At 40.1% G+C, this 21,991-nt stretch overlaps 1 protein-coding gene across 1 annotated transcript in view; it reads left to right on the plus strand.

Moving 5' to 3' along the window:
* Nucleotides 1-21,991, plus strand: part of GRM1 (glutamate metabotropic receptor 1) — a 462,841-nt gene that overhangs the window by 394,370 nt on the left and 46,480 nt on the right. Inside the window, exons 7-9 of the mRNA XM_042985360.1 lie at nucleotides 202-448; nucleotides 6,018-6,186; nucleotides 21,297-21,423. Coding sequence (XP_042841294.1) covers nucleotides 202-448; nucleotides 6,018-6,186; nucleotides 21,297-21,423 — 543 coding nt within the window. The remainder of the gene's footprint in view (nucleotides 1-201; nucleotides 449-6,017; nucleotides 6,187-21,296; nucleotides 21,424-21,991) is intronic.

Below are 21,991 nucleotides of genomic sequence, written 5' to 3' on the forward strand. Positions count from 1 at the left end.
ATAAAACCATTATTGAATTCAGAAAATAAAATTGAATAAGCTATTTGCAGCTAGAATTAGTGCTAGTCACAAGTACAAGGCTTGTACAAGTGGACTTGGCTTTTCCTTCCTCCGAGAGCCCTGAAAAGCATTTGAGAATGAAACATGCGTTCCGAGACCTCATTATTGCAACCTTGGTAGCAGTCTGTTTTTGTGTTGCAGGTAATGAAAGCTTAGAAGAAAACTACGTCCAGGACAGTAAGATGGGGTTTGTCATCAACGCCATCTACGCCATGGCTCACGGGTTACAGAACATGCACCATGCCCTCTGCCCGGGCCATGTGGGCCTCTGTGATGCCATGAAGCCCATCGACGGTAGCAAACTCCTGGACTTCCTCATCAAGTCCACATTCATTGGTGTGTCTGGAGAGGAAGTGTGGTTTGATGAGAAAGGGGATGCTCCTGGAAGGTAAAGCCATCTGTTCTGTATTGGGTTCAGATAACCGTGGGACCCTCTCCGAGTAGACAGATGGCAACTCTGGTCCCTTTGGTTCCATGGTTTCCAGGTGTCAGGAGAATAGATATGACTTAATAGATAAGAAGATAGGGCTAATCTCAGTTGGATGTTATGTCATAAAACATTGAAAACTTACTGGTAAACCCACAATCCTGTATTCTTCCAGTGGATCCCCCCTACCCAGCTATCACCCCAGCCCTTCCCTCAGGATGTGTACAAGCCCAGGAAACTGGAAAGATGACACCTGGGCGGCAGGACCCTCTCTGGCAGTGCTAACACCAGACCAGCATCTTTCTCATTGATTGGTTGGAAGGCCATGCTGGTTGTGTAATATGCTTTTTTAAAGGCTTACTTATTTATTTTGAGAGAGAGGGAGAAAGTGAGCAGAGGAGGGGCAGAGAGATAGAGGGGGAGAGAGAGAGAGAAAGAGAGAGAGAGAGAGAGAGAGAGAGAGAGAGAATCCCAAGCAGTTTCCACACTGTCGGCGCAAAGCCTGATGTGGGGCTCGATCCCACAAACCATGAGATCAATACCTGAGCTGAGATCAAGAGTCAGACTCTTTTTTTTTTTTAATTTTTTAATGTTTATTTATTTTTGACAGAGAGAGAGACAGAGCATGAGCAGGGGAGGGGCAGAGAGAGAGGGAGACACAAAATCTGAAGCAGGCTCCAGGCTCTGAACTGACAGCACAGAGCCCGATGCGGGGCTTGAACTCACAGACCTTGAGATCATGACCTGAGCTGAAGTCGGACGCTCAACCGACTGAGCCACCCAGATGCCCCAAGAGTCAGACTCTTAATTGACTGAACCACCCAGGCGCCCCTGGTTGTGTAATATTTTAATAAGAGCTTAATATTTGAAGAGTACCAAATCCTCCTCATGTATCCCCTCTTCTCAGGCTAACTTATATTCCTGCTAATATGTCTCTTGAAACAAAACAAAAAAAAAAGAATTTTCTTTCTGGTATCGAATCTTTATGGCTTCCAAAGAACCAAGAAGCAAAGAAAAATAAAACCTAACTAATATGTATATTTTCCTCCATATCATTTTTTACGCTGTCTGTTCTGCAACAGCTGCCTTTATAACATCAATTAGCTCACATATGATTGGTAGAGAATGATGTCAGTTTAAAGTGCAGTTTTCCAGGCATACAAACAAACTGATGTTCGTTCACATGAATGTTTTTTTCTAGGCAAGGGATAATCAGAATCGCAGGGTAAGATTAAAGTCTGCAGCAGGAAAGAAAAAGGCCCTCAGCTTGGCTGCTATGCAGTATGCCCACAATCTTGGGTTTTTTTTTTTTTTTTCTTCTCTGTCTCTCTCTCTCATAAACCCTGTTATCTTTCAGTATATGATTTTACAGAATGAGAAATTTTAGGAAAGCATATGTTGTGCTAAAATGGAACATCAAATCATTTAATCCTCATTGCTATAGGCATATCATTATCCTCTTTTACAGATGAGAAACTGAGTGTCAGAGAAACTAAAAAACTCACCTAAATTCATGTAGAGAGTAGCTGGTAGAGGCAGTACCGTCTGGATCTGAGGCCTATAATCTTTCTGCCATATCGCCCTGCCTTTTAGCTAATCCTAAAATTGGGCAAAGTTTCTGGCAACCTTCTTAATGTCATTTCAGAGGTACTGTAAGAGACTATCTGACCCTAAATAATTCTTGACATATCTCTTCCTATCATATAAGCTTAAAGTTCTGTGTTCAGAGAGTGCCTTGTGGGGATTCTCCCTGTGAAAATCCAATAGCCCTGGGAAGGATAAGTGATATAAGTAATTGTCAGCAATTACAATGATGGATTTATCAGATTCCTTCCAGGCTGCAGTTAGGTAGGAGGAGATTTATATCAAAACGTGAGTGGGGTGGATGGAATGATTTAGGGCCTGGGAATGTGGAAAACTTCCAGGTGCTGGGCACCTTAGGAAACTGTACCAAAGGGAACAAGTGGACCTGGGATTCAGAGCACTGACCACTCCCCCCTTTAAGCGCCTGGTTGTAATCCTGGGTTCCCCTGGAAACTGGGATCTGTAAACTGTCAGATTTGGTATGGAAGCCTTCCTTCATGATTCTGTAAGAGGATATATATACAATGTGCCTAGTACAAGGCCAGATGAATTTTTTTTAAGTTTGTTTGTTTGTTTGTTTGTTTATTTATTTATTTTGAGAAAAAGAGAGTAAGTGGGAGAAGGGCAGAAAGAGAAAGAGAGAGACAGAGACAGAGACAGAGAATCCCAAGCAGGCTCCACACAGCCAGCGCAGAGCCAGGTACAGCACTCGAGCTCATGAACATGAGATTATGACCTAAGCTGAAACCAAGAGTTGGATGCTTACCTGACTGAGCCACCCAGGCACCCCTCCAGATGCATTTTAGACACTCCATACATATGAGTTTCCTCCTGATCTCTTTATTTGTAAGTTATCCAAAATATAGGCACACACTTTTAGCTGGTTTTTCCTCTGTGCAATTACATATTTAAATCATGAGCTTTCCTCTGGGTCCCTTTCCAAGGATCATTTCCTCATGCTTGAAACTGGTCATCTTAATCTGTGTTCAGTTTTGGTCTCAACCACCTCCCTCTGCTTCCATCCCCTCTCATACCGCCATTCATGCTTTTGGTCCCTCTTGCAATTATTTTAGTTAATCATCATGCAACATAAACTGAGTGCATTGAGAGGGTGCTATAAAATTGTAATTTACAGCATATGGATATTCCAAATAAATGCCAACATGCTGAGAAGAGACTCTAGGGTCAAGAGAAAAGAGCGGTGTTCATTAACACACATAGCACAGGGGAAGGCTCTATTTAGTATCTCATGTTTTTCCCTTGGTATCTTTCAGTATTTTTTTTCCTCCAGCTTTTGTGACTTTTTGAAAGTGTGTTTTCATACCAAAATATTACAAATTTTTCAGTTTCTAAATGCTAATGAAGTGTGAATTGATCTCTCCTTTTGAAGAGCAAATGTTGAAATAAGTCTTAGGAAACTGATCTATAGGAAAAAGATACTCTAAAGCTGGCATTGCACCAAAGCCTTCGCTGAAAGTATGTATGGAAAGTCAATAACAATATGGGGTAAAACATAAAAATTAAGGGAAATAAAAATGGAAATTATTCACCAAACATTCACAGCAGGTTCTATAACCATAATGAGTTTAAAATGGAAAAATTTTGGAGGTATGTATTAGCATCATTGATCAGCAAGATGAATAGGGGCCGATAGCCCACAATCAATACCCACTTGGGTGTCACTCAGAGAACCACTAAGAAGAACATGTCGGTATGGCTCAGCAACAAGAAGAATCAGAACTTTTATTTATTAGCCAAAAATCTGAACAAAGAGATGAATAATATGCTCCAGGTGTGCCATTTTCCTTTCTCACGTGGTAAGGTCTCTTCTGGAAAATGAAGAAAAACTTCTTTCCCTCTTCCAGAGTTCCCTTTCCCTTTGGAGAAATTGCCAGAATTTGGATGTGGAGAAGCCACTAGCCACCCTGTGGGTGGCAGAATGTGTTTGCACGTTAAGAACAGGCAGGAAAGCCAACAAAGGATAGTAGTTGTCTAGATAAAGAACTAAGACATTTATAGCAAATAGGTTTTGGAAGCCAACTAAGGTTGACAATAGCTTCCTGAGAGTGCTGGACTGGGACTCTGAGTCTGCATAGGGTATAGAGAGAAAGAATTCCAGAATGGATTAGGTAACGGTGTGGGGGGTTGGAAGATGAGGAAGAAGAATGCATATTAGTTAATTGCCACCTATTTCCTCAGGTCCAGCACAAAGAGCAAGAGACCATCCCTCTCTATTCTCGGGCAGCATGGTGGGAACTCTGTGTAGGTATTATAGCAAAGAGAATTCCACTTTGCAAAACCAGAAAGGGAGAGTCAGACATACATTTTTGGGAAACTGCCAAATGAGTTATAGTTTACTCGGAGTAAAGAGCAACATGGAGAGAAGATTGAAGAAGCCCAGAGAATTTGCAAAGACTGAGAGAGAAATAGCTGTGCAAGTATAAAGATGTTCTCCAGTTTTCGTACAGTAATGGAAATAACTAGAGTATTTTAGGGCATTCATAGTAATACAAATATGAATGATATAGTGATATTGGCTTATGTATGCATTTGTCCCAGTTGTAAAATAGTTTTTTTACATGCCTTATGTCAATAAATCCCCACAAGAACCCTGTGAGCCTTTAAGCGGTTAGTGAAATTCCTAAGTAGTATAATCTACTGTTAAAATGTTAGAAAAGAGATTCTAGCTTATGCATTCTAATGCCAAGTCCTGTGCTCTTTTCATCGCATTGGAGAATGTTCTCCATTGCCCATGCTGGAAAATGATGAGGTCTGGCCCCCAAAGTACCCTCTGGCTACAGTGTGAGTTTCTAAATGTAGATGTTGCCATAGTGTACCATTGCAGCATTTGAAATAACTGAAGTAACTGACACCGATTATTTGGATTCAGAAATGTTTGTCCTAATCAGGGAAGAGACCAGTTTAAATGTCAGTGCTCAAGATGCTAAATCCCCAACATCCTTGTTAATTAAAGCTGCTGTTTCTCAGATTTCTTGCTTTATTAGCACCTAAAATAGGTTCCAGACTTGGTAAAACTCACTTCTTTTGATCCAGTGTAATGAAAATGGCAACCGAATGTGAAAAAGAACATTAGAATGACAGTAATCAAGTTAAGAGATTAATAGTCTCCGGGCGCCTGGATGGCTCAGTCAGTTGGACGTCTGACTCTTGATCTCTGCTCAGGTTGTGATCTCATGGTTTGAGATGAAGCCCCCACATCAGGCTCTGCGCTGACAGCATGGAGCCTGCTTGGGATTCTCTCTCCTCCTCTCTCATTCTGCCTCCTCCTGACTTGCATGCACACTCTCTCTCTCAAAAGAAATAAGTAAACATTAAAAAAAAAAAAAAGAAACTGGGGTGCCTGGGTGGCTCAGTCAGTTAAGCATCTGATTCCAGCTCAGGTCATGATCTCACGGTTTGTGAGTTTGAGCCCTGTGTGGGGCTCTGTGCTGACAGCTCGGAGCCTGGAGCCTGCTTCGGATACTGTGTCTCCCTCTCTCTCTCTGCCCCTACCCCACTTGCACTCTGTCTCTCTCCCTCTCTCAAAAATAAATGAACATTAGACAATTAAAAAAAAAAGAAAAGAAATCAATGTTCTCAAGAATCGTGACTTGTTCAAAGAATAACTTAGTGAATAATGATTTGAAGGAGATGATAATCAATTCAACACACATAGGATTAGTTTTGAATACAATAAGCAGAGAGAAAAGTGCGGAGTCATACATTCTTCAGCAAATGGACAATACACAGAGACTAAAGAAGGAAACACACATTTTGGAAATTGGGAGAAACATTAGAAACAAACGAAAATATTGACAAGCGTTAGGCCGTGAGATAATTCTAGCTTTTTTATCTCCCTTCTCTCTATGACATCTGTTTACCAAATTTCTTTGTTTTCTAGATCATGTCCATATTGTCCAAGGCACATGTGTTGTTTTCCCTGTAGGTATGATATCATGAACCTGCAGTACACCGAAGCTAATCGCTACGACTATGTACATGTCGGAACCTGGCACGAAGGCGTGTTGAACATCGATGATTACAAAATCCAAATGAACAAGAGTGGAATGGTGCGGTCTGTGTGCAGTGAACCTTGCTTAAAGGGTCAAATTAAGGTAAGCTGACCACAAAAGCTTTCTTAGACAGAATGAGGCCTCCTGCATGGACTACAGAAAGAAAAACAGACATTTTTCTTAGACAAGCCTGTCCAGAAGGGATATGCCAGGCTTACTGTTTTTGTTCTTGTGTTTAGCTAAAATTGGAAAAACAAAGGAAGATTAGGAAATGAAATAGGCAAACCATTCAAATATTGGAGAATAGTCCTTTGAATTGCAATGATGAGCCTGACTCTTCAATTTAATCTAGAAAGGGAAGGGACAAATACTTGAATATGAAAATTGAAACAGAAGTAAATGTGGACACCAAAGCCAATGTACCGCTTAGTCATAGTTCCAGCTATTGTTAAAGAGATCAGAAGCTGAACAATACTAAATAAGCACATAATTAACATAAAAGAAGCTGCAAGGAGCTAACGCAGAAGCTGCTTATCATTTCTCTTTTCATCGCCACGTTCTTTGATTTTCCTGAAACTGACGTTTTCTAGCCAAGAGAGAGTCCTCACTTCCTAGTTATTCTTAGAAGTTTTTTTATCAGCCTGGGGCAAGTGAGGAACCACGATATTGCTGTATGCATAACAGTAGAGTAAATAAACATCAAATATCGAACATTTGGCTGGACGTGCTAGAGAGGATTCTCAGTGAGGAAGGCATGGGAACAGCGCGTCTCTGTATCTCATGCTATTTAAAACCACACTGGATGATGCACTAGGAAATGGAGTGTAGGGAAGTGATCGCCAACTGGCAAGAGTATGGGTGAAATGACCTGGTAGGTCTTTCCCCTCTCTAATTTTCTGTGATTCATCTCTGGGAGCAGACAGACTGTCACATAAATGTCACACAGCACAGCTGGGCTGGAGGTGGTACCGGGTGAGGCACTGGCCGTCTGGCCATGCCACCATGCCACCTGCCATTCTCATTCTCAGGAGCTGGGGAACCACCCCTGTAGGAAGAAGCTCTGAGTAGTACACTGAGGGATCTTGGAGCAAGAGTGTAGTCATGTGTGGAAGTGCTGGTGCAGAAACTGGAAAAGCCCAGCCTCTACTGGTCAGTGAAAGCAGAGGATTTGGAAGTTGTAACATCTTTTTTTTTTTTTTAAGTTTATTTATTTATTTTGAGAAAGAGCAAGAGAGAGAGAGAGAGAAAGAGAGAGAGTGCACGTGGGGGAGGGACAGAAAGACAGGGATAGAGAAAATCCCAAGCAGCCTCCACACTGTCACTGTCAGAGCAGAACCTGACATGGGGCTTGAATTCACAAACTGCAAGATCATGACTTGAGCCAAAAGCAAAAGTTGGATGCTTAACCAACTGAGCCACCCAGGTGCCCCAAGCTGTAACATCTTTTGAAGAGCTGTCCTGATGGACTCAAACTCTCAGGCATCCCAACCACTTTGAGGAAGAAACAAACTTCGGAGATAATTTACCCTAGTTGGTTTGTCTGATTGATTGCATTTTATGATTTTTTTAATCAGAATATAGTTGACACACAATGTTACATTAGTTTTATTCACCCTAGTCTTAAGTATCTTGTTCCTTCTATGCAGATGTGATATTAAAAATTTTTAATATTTATTTATTTTTGAGAGAGAGAGAGAGAGTGGGGGAGGGGCAGAGGCGGGGGGGGGGGGGGGAGACAGACTCTGAAGCAGGCTCCAAGCTCCGAGCTGTCAGCACACAGCCTGATGTGGGGTTCGAACCCATGAACCATGAGGTCATGACCTGATCCTAAGTCGGATGCTCAACCGACTGAGCCACCCAGGTGCCCCCAGATGTGATATTAAAAGTACTTAATAATTGCCATGCCAACTAACTGATCAGAATGGACTCCTTCTTGGCTCTGTGAGAAGGTGCTGGAGGCATCCCACCAAGCCGAGAGTTAGTCCTTGAACGGTGGGAAGATTTGGGCAAGGAGTCCTGTAAGGCAGGAGTAGTGTGGGGCATTCAGGAAGCTGGAAGATACCATGAGTTTGCACTCTGGGCAGAAGTATTTCAGCAGTGTAAGCATGGCTGCAGCCAATCCAGTGTGTACAGGCTGTAGGTCAGCAAGGCTGCTCGCCAGGAATCCCATTTCTGATTCTTGTCCCAATAGAATTCTTCCATATGAGGCTGTCTGATGGTTTAAACTCCAGAGGCCCAAAGCTTCCTAATTGTTGCTATGAGATGCCAGACCACTGGCCTCTAATTTTGTCATCCTTTCTGGATGGCGGGGAAAATGGGACATCTGAGACAGAGGTCATACTGCGGGGACAATGTGAATCAAGGGGTATCACATGTGTGACTCAGGCCTTTCCAACTTGGGTGGGAACATTGTCTATGCTGCAAACAAGTACTGTAAAACGTTATGGAACTACAAAGTTGGTTTTTTTCAGAGTATAAGAAAAACAATCAAACAAACAAACAAACCGTGGCAAGAGAAAACAAATCATTCCAAAGATTCCCTGAACTCCGGCCCCCTTCCACAATTCCCTGCTGTTACTGTGGTTACTGGTAGGCCATGAATGGGGGCTCGCGTACCATGTGGATTCCCATTTGTACCTTTCAGAAGAAAGGCCTTTCCTCCCCAGGTTCACAGGAAAGGCTGTCATACATCTCTATGCCCAGATACTAAAGTATTTCTGGCTTCACGTTTGCATTACGCCCATGCAGTGTTTGTTATTGAAGGAGATCCCAGAAATCATCGCGGAGCCATTACAGAGCACTCGCTATAAATGCAAATCTCTTGGGGTCTAATTTTAGAAAGATTGTGTACCCTGCAGGAAGAAAATATGCCTGTTCTCAATGGCACCTGGAGTGGAGGTGGTGGGGGGGGGGGGGTGGAATGTTTGTTTGTTACCCATAAGCACCATGGGAGGTATGCAAACAAATGAAATCTGAATCCCATTTCCCAAACGATAGCACTTATATTCTCACACCACCAATTTGCCACCCACCAGGCCCAGGATGCAAAGAGCCAGATCCCTCAGTAGCCACCACAAAGACAGCAGAGAGGCAACATAGAAGGTGATTATAGGACTTGCACTGGTATTCACTGGAAAGCATAATGCTTAGAAAGGGATTATTCACTTTAAATATAGAATGCCATTTAAAATGCTAAAATAAATCATTTGACTTTTTAAATGATAACCCATAGAGCTTTCTTATGGTAATTTCCCTTGAAGTAGTTAAAAGTAGTTTTCTTATGTTATCGATTCTTAGAAATCTACATATCATGTCTTATAAAAGCAGAAATTTCTTTTTAACCATTCCAGAAACACAGTTAAGTAAAATCAAACTTTTTATTGTTGTGTGTTTTATTAGTCAGGGTTCAGTCGGGGAAAAAAGAACCCTTGCCAGGTTGTTTGATAGATTGGTTATAAAAGTAAAGGAGGACACCAAGGCACCGCAGAGATGAGTAACAGCAAGAATCATCCTCACCCCAGGCCAGAGGGACACAGGGAGGAGTCACAGCTGCTCCTGAACTGCCCCCCTGAAGCGGGGAGGGGAGGATACCTTGGCTTCCCCTCTCTCCCTCGCTTTAGTCTCTTATTAGGTCCCTGCATTTGGCCAACTTCATCCGGAAGACATTGACAAGAAAGCCTGGACAGTGTAGTTCACGGGTTTCCTCAAAACCTTAAAACTAAGCACTGCCTAAGTGCTAGTGCATTACTGGGAAACGGAATTCTCAGATGCAAGAGTGAAGGGAAAGGGAAAAGGAGACACGGAAGCACGGAAGCCCCTGCCACCACCACCACCACCACCGTCACTAAAGTGATGCTTTACTGAGCAGGACACCACTTCACTGAGTATAACCGGTCATTCGACCTCAGAGAGATCTCTGGGTGGGCCACTTGGAGTATCTACTGGAGCAAGGAGGGGGGAAGAATGTGTGCACCTATGCCGTGCCATTTTCTGTTTCCTGTGGACAGAGTTTACTCACAGGAAGTAGTATCGTCTGATCCCTTTAGACAGCTACTGGGGAAGCCAGAATCTATGTCTGGTCCCACGGTCCTTTTTCAGATCTAGAAGCAGTTGGGTCCCATGCGGTCTGGTCTGGGCTTCTGCTGTGGTGACTGCAATGGAGGTAGCTGAAACCCAGTGACGGAGTCATGGGAGAGACAGACAGTTGGACATGCCAAGAAAAGAGACAACAGTGATAGAGACTGAAGTATGGGTTGCAGAAGTGTCCAGGACTTTCCAAGAGCCAGTGGCCAAGGGCCTGAGAGAGAGGCTAGGAGAAGAGGATCTGAGGCAGCACACAAAGTGTGGACAGTGAATCTGCAGTCAAACACCAACAGCCTGCACATGTGGTGATCTCCTGTACCAGGCCTGCCGCCATTTTCCTTGGTGTGGTGAAGAGCCAAGAAGGAGTGGGAAGATGAAGGCAGCAGTGAAAGGAAGGAGAAGGGAGGCAATAGAGGTCAGGGATAAATATTTTTCAAGCATATTCTTGCGCAAGTACAATAATAGATACATTACAGTCACCATTTTAATGATTCCTTAAAATAACACTTTTAAAACAGATATTGTGGCCCCCATTATACAGATGAGGAATCTGAAGCCCAGAGAGGTTGAGTCACTTGCCCCAAGCTCTCTCAAGCTAGAAAGTGCCAAAGCTGGGATCAGAGCCAGCCCAGAGCTCTGATCACCTCACTGCCTCGTGTGGTTCAATTGCCTGTCATTAGATGAACTGGTGTATTTCCTACTAATGCAAGTTTCAATTGCTAAGCTTTATTTTCTCAGGAGTTCACAATAAAATTATAAATAGAGATGCACTTTAACAGGGAACAGAATCTAGAATTGAAGACGCAGTATTAGTGCGGGAGGTTGGGAGAGTTTAATAGAGGCAGGGAATCCGGCAGAGATGTCGAGGGAAAAGATCCTGCAGATTGCTTTCACTGGCTCCTATTCTTTCCTTTCCTCTCTGTCTTCTATTTTGTTTCTCCCCTAAGTTTGTCTGTGGGTTCTTTGCCTTAAGAGGATTATTTGGGGGCTGGGATGTGGGCATGTTGAATGGACAGCACTAATTTCTCCTGTTCTCACCCGGCCAATCAAAATAAAATTCTGAAGTTACATGAATGTAATAGAATAGATCACAAATATTTCCCGATTTACACAGGCCATACTGTCATATAGTGAAATATACCTTACGTACATATAGAAAACCCCAAGTACATGTATCTTACAAACTACGGACTTTGGAATTAGGTTAACTAATTTCCTTTCAAGAGATAAGTCTGATTCCTATTTCTTGGTATTTTCTATTGGAAAGATAAAAATTTAGTTTCAAAGGTGTTAGCAGGGTGGACCTCAGAAGATTGCTTAACTTATATCTGCTAGAATCCCTCGTTCAGCTTCAGCTTCCTGCATCACCCTGAGTTTCCCACTCCAGTTAGATCAGCAAAGAGGCCAAACCACCAATTTGTTGAGTATCAAACTAAAAGGGACATGTTCATTTTCATTGTGATCCCAGACTCCTTCAAAGATGGAAGGAAGCTAGGATAGTCTATTAAGAAACCATTAACCATTGACCTTTAATTGGAACTATGTATCCTTAGATTTAATAATACCATAAGCATGATTAGGTAACGCTACTAGAGGAGTTTGACTCTAGGTTTTTCTGTTGGTAAGTATAGCTACTTGGCAGATGTTGTCAATGTAAAAATCTTATCGTTTCTAATAATACCCTTCTTTTAAAAATATAATGGCTAATATTAATTTTCACATTAATACTACCACCTGTCAACACAGGCCAGTGATTAAAAAGCAGCCACTTTGTGGTAGATCTGATAGTTTAAGACTGCAGAGATTAGGGATGAGAGGCTCACATTCCAGAATGTTTGTCTTCTTTAGCAACCTAAGATCATCCCTTTAATGCCTGCTGTGAACTCATTCTTTCTGTAGCCTCTTTAGCATTGTTTTCCTCTTCCTCTGTACATTTTCCAGCTCTTGAAAGAACTCTTTCTATATTTATAGTTGCTTACTTGGCCCAATTCCAGCATTATCCGGCAAGGGATGCTGTCCCTCTGAAAGACTGGATATCTATTTTGATCAAAATTGTCAAGCAGTTAGTACCACCTTCCCTTTCCTAATGATAAATAAATAAATGAGATAAGGTTAAATTTTGTGTGATAGAACATATATGATTTGCCAACCATCCTTCCTGTTACTTTATGCAGAAATAGTTACAGGCAATAGATGTGTCTTGGGTCCATGCTCTCCAGTGTCAAGGTTGAGAAGAAAATGCAGTCACATTATAACGTGTGTACTCCAGGTAACAACACATCTGCCGATATCACAGTTAAATATCCTCAGGGAGAAAAACAACTTTAATGATGTGATAGAATATGAAACACTGCATTGTGTGAAATCAGACAGATGAACTTTGAAAAGCATTATCATTCCATTTGTTTTGTAATGATGGAAAAGTTGCAAAACTTTCATCAAAATATAAAATAACCAAAAATAGGCTTTAACACCATTTCCGGGCAATTCCCCACCTGATGAGATACTGGCCCTTTGATCTCAACACCCGGAGTTGGAAGTTAGGGAAACGGGGTGCACTCTTCTTCCCCCTTCCACTCTTCTTACTCTCACATTGAATCTGGGTAGCTCACCTGCTGATTTTCTTCTAGGTCACGTTATGGATCACGCCTGACAGATTATTTTATATTCAGTTTTTCCATCTGTAGTTGCTCCACATTCAGAGTTCAAAGTGTGTCAATTGCCCTTCTTGATACTTCTAGCTATTTTTGTTTTTATATGATAGGCTATAGCATTTGGAATGGTTTCATTCTCCTCCAGCGCCTCCTCAAAATTGCTCAGATATGTCCTCTTCCCTCCATGGCAGTAGGAGGAGGAATTTTGTCTTGAATTTGGTGTCAAGAGAATCATTTTAGACTGAAATCTACCTCAAGCAAACGTGCTCATGGTGCAAACAGTCATTACTGTCTGGTCACTACGTGGCTTGCGTGTGCATGTCAGGTCCCCACCACCCAGCCCATCCAGCCCCATCATCCTGGACCTTCCAGAGAGTTTTCAGAGTTATTTCATGACTGCTAAGTGTGAATTATCTTTGAATACTTCCCATATCTGTAATGAGCATTTTTATTTTGGTTCAGCTTTTTCCCTATTTGCTCATAATTTTGATCTAGTTAATATTTCTCTCCTTTTCTCACTTTCAAACATGAAAGAAAACATTAAATTGACCACTTGTATAGCCACCAGCCACATTTAGTAATTGTAAACCCTTCACTCTATTTTTTATCACCTTACCCTTTCTCTTTCTTTCTTTCTTTCTTTCTTTCTTTCTTTCTTTCTTTCTCTCTTTCTTTCTCCCTCTCTCTCTTTTACTCTGTCCTATGTTCTCCCTGAGCCATTTGAAAGTCAGGTGCAAATATCATGAAACTCGATATCTTAATACCTCAGCTTATGTTCTGTAAGAATAAGGATAATTCTCATATAGCCATAAGAGGAGTGAAGAAAGTTAGCAATAATATCATCAACCACAACTGTCCCATCCACCTCTGCTTTCTCTCGGTGGGAATCAAAGCAAACTACCCATTTAAACTGTTCACAGTTAATGTAGCCATTCTGGCAACCAGTGAAGTGATGATACGGTTCGTCCATTATGTAATTCTTTCAAAATTCCACTGCAGGATGGCAAGATCTGAATATAAATTGCCCACATGAATATAAAAAACTCCTTATCTGAGAAGACTGTGATTACATAACATTGATGTGATCTCCCCGGGCAACTAAAAATATATTGGCTGCAATTTTGAAAAAAAAGAAGACTAAATGCTTTGTGTGTGTGTGTCTTCTTGTGCATGTGAAAACATGAATACCATAGTCCCTCTGGATGAGGAGGAAGCTGTAAGCACTGGTCATAATGAGAAATTCTGTGGAATTATTAATTTATCCATAGCTACTTTGAGTAATATCTACATCTTCACCTCTCGTATGTTGACCAGACTCTGTTTACTGAAGTTGTTGGTGATCACCTTAGCTTCAGACCCAGCCTATCGCCACTTTTGGGCAGATAGCACCTGATAGGTGCTGCTGCTAAATGACGTGATATTGGACAGTGGCAGTGGCAGACCCATTTGCTTTTGTAAGTAAACATTTATTGAAGTATAACATACATACAGAAAGATAGAGAAGGAAGTATGAGTATGCAGCATACCAACTCTGTTCTAGGTGTTGCCTCTGCCTAGAATACTCTTCCACTGGATATATCCAGGGCTTATACCCTTTCCTTCTCTCAAGTCTTTACTTAAATGGCAATATCTTAGTGATGCCTTATCTAATCACCAAATGCAAGGTTGTAATTCCTTATTCCAGGCACCCCCCTATCTAGGACCACCATGAGGCAAATGAGGTGCCTAGTGCCCGGGATTTAGGGAGGCACTCACTCTCGAGGTTGTGCAAGTGCAGGGTGCATACTTACACAACGCTGAGGGCGGGTGTCTCTTTAAATTTGGCCCCTAGGTGCTACACTTGCCTCACCTTGGTCCCTGCCCTGCACCCTATTCTTCTTTCTCCCTTTAGTTTTCTCAAAACCCTTCTCTAGAATAATAGCTCCTCCTCAGGATGGGGATATTATCTGTTTTGTTCACTGACTATGTCTAGCCTTGACATGGTGCCTGGCACATTATATGCACTTTAAACGCATGTTGTAAGAGAATGAGTGAATAATTGAATATATATGTTCTGCATAAGCATTTCATTCCTCTATCAATACACTTAACACATTATATTAGATTTTGAGCTCCTTAACACCAACAATTGGGTTCTTCAATAATTTATCCCATGCATAGCACCATGTCTGACACACTGGGCCACTAAACAAAGGTTGATTAATTGAATATATATCTACCAGGCTCTGAGATATAATTTTGTTTCTCCACATAACATGTCATCGCCTTAGCAGCCATTGTTACACTAGGAGTGTCTGCCTTTTGAAAATAACTGCAGATAACAAGACTGAGATTTGCACAAGATACCAATCCCTTCTGCAACGGCTTCCTCACCTACAGAACGCATGTAATTAACTCCACTGCATTGAGTGGCAATGAAGGGTTAGTGTAATTCTGTACAGAGGTCCTAGCAAAAAACCTGACTTTATATATGTCCATTCTTGTGATGATTTTAAGATTTTATTTATTTATTTTGAGAGACAGACAGACAGACAGACAGAGAACAGAGAATCCCAAGGAGGTTCTGCACTGTTAGCACAGACCTGATGCGGGGCTCAAACTCATGGACTGTGAGATGGTGACCTGAGCCAAAATCAAGAGTCAGATGTTTAACCGACTGAGCCACCTTGGTGCCCCATTCTTGTGATGATTTTATATTCCCATGCCATTTTTATTATATTTTCCGTATAACAAATTACAATGTAGGGATTTTAATTGATATTTTGTATTTACTTTTTGCAGGGTTTTCGTCCCTTACTCTTCTTTTCCATTCTTTGAATTCATTTCTGTTTCTTCTGTTTATGTCATAGTCTATATTATTTTCCTCTTTTCATCCGTCTACATTATTGAGAAATTAATATGGGCTAAGAATTATACTAGTGATGCAGATGGGCTGGGTCTGAGGATCCAGGGGAAGGTCCCACAAGACCAGCCAAAAGGGTCCTTTACTTCACACAGGATAGAAACCAAACACCAGCAAGAGAAAGTGGAAGAATTTATTAAATAGCCTGAGTGACAGAGAATAGCAGACGGAGTGTCTGGGAGACTTGAAAAGGAAAGGAGAATGAGTCTCATCATTGCTTGGGGTTAGGGGTTCATATTAGAAAAGGGTCTAAGGTACATGTTTCTTCAGGAATCCAGGGTAGAGGCCATTCAAAGGTGAGTATGAGCTGTACAATAGGTATTATTTCATACATTACTGAAGGTAGGAGTATTGATGCCAGTATCAGCCAAGGTTTGTTTGCAGTTAATGTCCTGGAACATGTTTGGAATTTGGCTCTTCTTAGGTGTTATCAGGTATTTGGGGCCCAGGACAAATTTCAGAGAGTGATTAACTTTCTTACTTTCCCCTTGAAGTGAGAACATAGCTTCATTGGCTTATTCAGAGGTAAAATATGGAACGTGAGTAAATGGGGCCTAGTAGAAAAACAGCAGAGATGGAACTTTTCTTTTTCTTTTTTTAAAAAAATATTTGTTTGTTTGTTTGTTTGTTTGTTTTGAGAGAGATAGAGACAGCACAAGCAGAGGAGGGGCAGAGAAAGAGGTTGAGAGAGAATCCCAAAAAGCCTCCACACCATGAGCACAGAGCCCAATGCCAGGCTCCATGTCACAAACCGTGAGCTCATGACCTGAGCTGAACCAAGAGTCAGATGCTTAACTAGATGCTAAACTAACTGAGCCACCCAGGTGCCCCAAGATGGAGCGTTTCTAACATGGAGTCCCTTCAGCTTTAGTACCTCACTAGTACAGGGAATGCAAAGGAAGCTCAACCATGGCCCATTCCTTTGAGGAGCTCAGTGTAGCTGGAGAAAAACATCAGCCATTAAGTTGATTGGGGGGCAGGGTTAGCTCTTCTCTCTTGTAGCTGATTCTCCCCCAGTCCTGATTAGAGTAGACTCAATTTCTTTATTCTGTTTAGTCTTTTAGGCAGTTCTCTTCCGAGGAAAATTTTCTCTGTTTCCTTTGATTCACAGTTACCTTTCCTTCATTATTTTCTCTTGATGCTATTTATTTTCTTACGTTCTTTTTCTAAATAAAACCTTAATTTAAAAAATCCATTTCATGTTACTTCAGAAACTGAGTCACAGAATGAACACTTGCTTTCCTATTGCATGAATCTTTTAAGACTCCTACAGTGTGTATGTAATTGAATAATGGCATTGCGTGTACCAGCAGGTCACCTAGTCTCACTAGCAATCAACAGCACTGTGTACGCAGGATCTAGAAAGAATCAAAGCAGGCTCGGGGACTTAGTAAGCCTTGGTCCTTCAAGAGCAGTTTCAGTAAAATATCAAAACTGTTGTTGTGATTCAGATCTATCATAAAAAGTATTTTCTGTGACAAAAGTGAAAAAATACTTTATTCAGTTATTGGGTGTATACTACAGTAGTCTCCTCTTGTTTGTGGGGAATATAATCCAGGACACCTCCCTCCCTATGGATGGCTGAAATCCCAAATAGTACCAAACCTGTAATATATGCTATGTTTTTTCCTAGACTTATATACCGATGATAAGTTTTAATTTATAAATTAGGCACAGAAAGAGATTAACAAAAGTAACTAATAATGATGCCACTGTACATGCAAAAGAAATATTAGTAAGCATGACTCATATAAAAAAACAAAATATACAAATAATCAATAATATGATTTTGATTTGAATATCTGAAGGAGATTTGAACATAAATTAGAGATAGTAACAATATTTTAAAAAACTGTACCTAAATGAAACATATCTACCATATAGATATGAAAAAAGCTAGCGGACAAAATCTAACTTGTAGTAATGAAATGCCAACTATATTTTAGCTCTTAGAGAATTGTAAATAAGGCCCTGTTTGAAAGGATTTACTGCTCCAGAAATACTGTCTGAAGCTTGTAATGTTGTACCTACCCTTGAGAGTATTGACACAGATGGACTTTGGACTTGTGGAGAAAGGTGACATTCTAAATGGGAGATTATGTTCTTTCTTTATGAAAATGTATTTATTTGTTCGCTATATGGTTCCATGTGAGAGCCATGGGTTAACACACACCTACAAACACGCACACACACACGCACACACATTCTCTCTTCTTTGTCTCTCTTTCTTTAAAGTGTATTCTCTAGGTTACTCCTTGCACAAAGCAAGTCAGATGAAACACAAATTTGATGATGTTTCTAGTCTACTTGAAACCTTCCTCCAAAACAAACAAACAAAACAGAGTTATGTGGACATTAATGAGGACAAAATGAGGGGTTGGCACAGAGGCTCTGTCCTCATTTGACAGACTTATGTAAGAAATTATTAACAGAGTTAAGTGCAGAAGCAAGGACCAGGGACTAAGTGAATGCCTGACTAAAGAGCTTATGTTGCAAAGGTATTGGGGTTGGGAGGCACTAAACTTCTTTGAGTGGCCTAATTGTATGTTTTAAAAAGATTCAAGTCACCACCCACTGACCACCTACTGTGTGTTTTGGGTACATATCTATCCCTTGATGACAATGATCTGAAAACAACGAGCTGGCTTGGTCCCTTCTCTTGAGGAGCCCACTGGCCATTCCCGTGATCTAGGAAGCTCTGCATGTTAAGAAATTAGAGAAAGAAGAAGTAAGAGTAAGAAGTAAGTAAGTAACCGCAAGAAGAAATTAGAGCATGTTGTATAATTAAAAGACAGGGCCCAAAATTCAAGTGTAAAGTGTTAAAATCTCAGTCTAGAGGGGTGACTGAGAGATGGAAAAGACAAGTCAGATATTATAGACATTGTATGCCAAAAGTACACATACTTGGTGGCAGAATAAAGAAGACATAAAAAAAAACTGCATGTGAGCAGCTTCATTTTTTATTATTAATAAATAATGATATAATTATGTTTTATAATTTTATAATGATATAATTACATAATTTTATAATATTTGTATAATTTTAATTTTATAATTGTTAATTATATAATTGATTATATACCTTTATATAATTATATAATTAATAGTAAAGGTATAAGTTAATCATTTATTCATTCATTTATTTAATCATTTAAAACCTAATTTTAAAGACTTTCCAAGAGTCACTCGTAGGATCTACCTTCACTAGTCATCCTGAATAAATAAATTTGCTTAGCATTATCACCTTTTGAATTTGTCAAATTAGTAGCATTAATTTTATAGTGAGAGAAAAACACAAAGCTGACTGAAGTCATACAGTATTTTGTGATGGCTTTTACTATACTTTTTATACCAACTAAAATAAGAAAGTAGTATTCATTTATTGAATTTTTCTCATATATCACTTAAAAAATTATTACCTAGAATGTAAATTTTCCATGCTTATTTTGAAGTTGGGGCTAGTTTTTGAAAAGACTTAATCTGATTCTACTTTCTAAAGTCATTTGAAAGTAAACAAAGAAAAAGAAAACATTTTACATTTTCTGAAAATAGACTGTTATTTGATATTTTATATGTAATTCTAAGATAAATATATAAATTTTGACCTGCTCTGTGAGAAGATAATTTTATTTTCACAAAAGCTAGAGTTTGTATTATTTTAAGGTATGGCAATATTTACAATTTAATTCCTGATTTTACATACGAAAACGTTTAATAATATTTACTGTATTAGGGAAGAACTTTTGCTTCTAGCCATAAAAGAGTAAGGGAGTCCAGACTGCCTTTTGCTGTAAACAACTAGAAAACTTGACATAATATATGAAATAACTGTGTTCAGACATTGGAAACCAGTGCATGACCTTGATTCCAGGGAAGTGTAGGCAAACAAACAAGATGAACCCAAAAGTCACTAAGGCTTTATGCCTGGAGGCAATTCCCTGATTGTTGTGCAATGAAAGAGAATACAGAGCTTGGAGACCTTGCTAATTTAAGAAGACAGAAATCAAGATTTAGGAAGGCCAAGGCAGCGAGAATTTGTACTGCAGTGTAAGGGAGAGGAGATCTATTCAGAAAGAGTCCCAGAGGTTAACACACAGGTTCCCTTGAATATTTGGCCAAACACCGATCTGCATATGAGTAGGGTAGAATTCAAAAAGTCCAGGTAGAAAACAATTACTGGGGAGCTGGAATCCCTGAGCTTACACAGACCCAGGAATTGTCTCATTTTTCACAAGCCAGAGTGGAGATACCTTGTTGAATACACAAGGAATTAAGTAGAAACCCCAGGTGATTACACTTTAATATGAGGCTTAATTATTTCTAGAGCAGACAATCTTCTAGACTTATCCTAAAAGATTAAAAACAAGGCTCAAACTGAGCCACGAGTAGTTTGCCGCCAGAACAAAGACCAATAATTAATTCTTCAGGGAAAAACATCCAGGACTCTACGCCTTATGTACACAATGTCCAACATCTATCTGATCAAAATATTTATATCCAGCCACATCAATAATTATACTAAATGTAAATGTATGAAACACTTCAATGAAAGGCAGAAGTTCTCAGACTGGAGATGAAAGCAAGATCTAATTATGTGCTGTTTACAAAAAACTCACTTTAAATGCAGTGTGTTTTGACTTTTTTTTTATTATGCCAAGTGAAATTTGCTTACCAAACAAATTGAAAATGGGAGAAAGGGGGCACCTGGGTGGCTCAGTCGGTTAAGTGGCCGATTTCGGCTCAGGTCACGATCTCGCGGTCCGTGAGTTCGAGCCCCGCGTCAGGCTCTGTGCTGACAGCTCAGAGCCTGGAGCCTGCTTCAGATTCTGTGTCTCCCTCTCTCTCTGCCCCTCCTCTGTTCATGCTCTGTCTCTCTCTGTCTCAAAAATAAATAAACGTTAAAAAAAAAAAAAAAAAGAAAATGGGAGAAAGTTTAAACTACTCCAATAATAAATGATTCTTTGTAATTTTTGATTCATTGTAATTTGGGGCTAAAAATAATTTTTCTTCCAACAATTTATGTGATCTTTTAAATTCACTAGAGCAAGTCACAAGGCCAATAACAGGGTTGACTTTCTTGGCCATCATTCTGTTTTTATATGTATAAAGTTGCTCATATGTTCATAGTTACAAAATTCATTTAAAAATCCTCAGATTTTATGAATAAATAAGGTTTTATTACGTAAGAAATTTGTGGCTAAACATTGCTCTTTCAGAGAAGAAAAATTTATTTTTATTTTTCTGAGGACAATTAATACAGATGAATATAAATAATAAAATTTAGCTGTTTCATTTTTGTAACACTAAAAAATATAATGTCATCAATTCCCTTTATGAAAGAAATTATTTTTGAAAAGCCTCCAAACCCAGCATGGAATGAACTGAAATTCCCATCTGAACTTGAAGATAATCAGGCCTATTCGAATGCATGTACTTAATGTTCCTCAGCATATAGGATATTTTGAAGAGTTACTCTTTTTTTTTATTGTAGTATGAAAATAAGTCCTTATATGAAATAGAAGACTTTCTGGAGAGACCATCTTTAAGGCGTATGAATTATCTCTGTGTTACAGGTCATACGGAAAGGAGAAGTGAGTTGCTGCTGGATTTGCACAGCCTGCAAAGAGAATGAATACGTGCAAGATGAATTCACCTGCAAAGCCTGTGACTTAGGGTGGTGGCCCAGTGCAGATTTAACAGGTAGGAGCTGCCTCACTTTAGATCTTGTCACTGACTATGGGCTTTCCCAATGTGCCCATTGTTTAAAATATGAACATGCAGTCCGTGCCTTTTTCAATGTTTATTTACAGTGTGCACTTTAAAAAAATTTTTTTAATGTTTATTTTTGAGAGAGAGGGAGAGAGAGAGAGATGGAGAGAGAGAGAGAGAGAGAGAGAGAGAGAGCATGAACTGTGGAGGGGCAGAGAGAGAGGGAGACACAGAATCTGAAACAGGCTCCAGGCTCTGAGCTGTCAGCACAGAGCCCAACGCGGGGCTCAAACCCATGAAATGCGAGACCATGAACTAAGCCAAAATCGGACGCTTAACCGACTGAGCCACCCGTGGGCCCCTAAAGTGTGCATTTTTTAATGCTCACGTCAAAGAGCACAGAGAAGCCGCTCACAACTTTTCCAAGATTTATATTGTAAAGCAAGTTCATTTAAATATTTATTTATTTATTTATTTATTTAAATATTTATTTAAATATAAATAAAAGTGTATTAAAGGGACATTCTGGTATACCAGCTATTTTCTGTTTTTTTTCAAT

This window comes from Panthera tigris, chromosome B2, assembly GCF_018350195.1.
Source record: "Panthera tigris isolate Pti1 chromosome B2, P.tigris_Pti1_mat1.1, whole genome shotgun sequence".
NCBI lineage: Eukaryota > Metazoa > Chordata > Mammalia > Carnivora > Felidae > Panthera > Panthera tigris.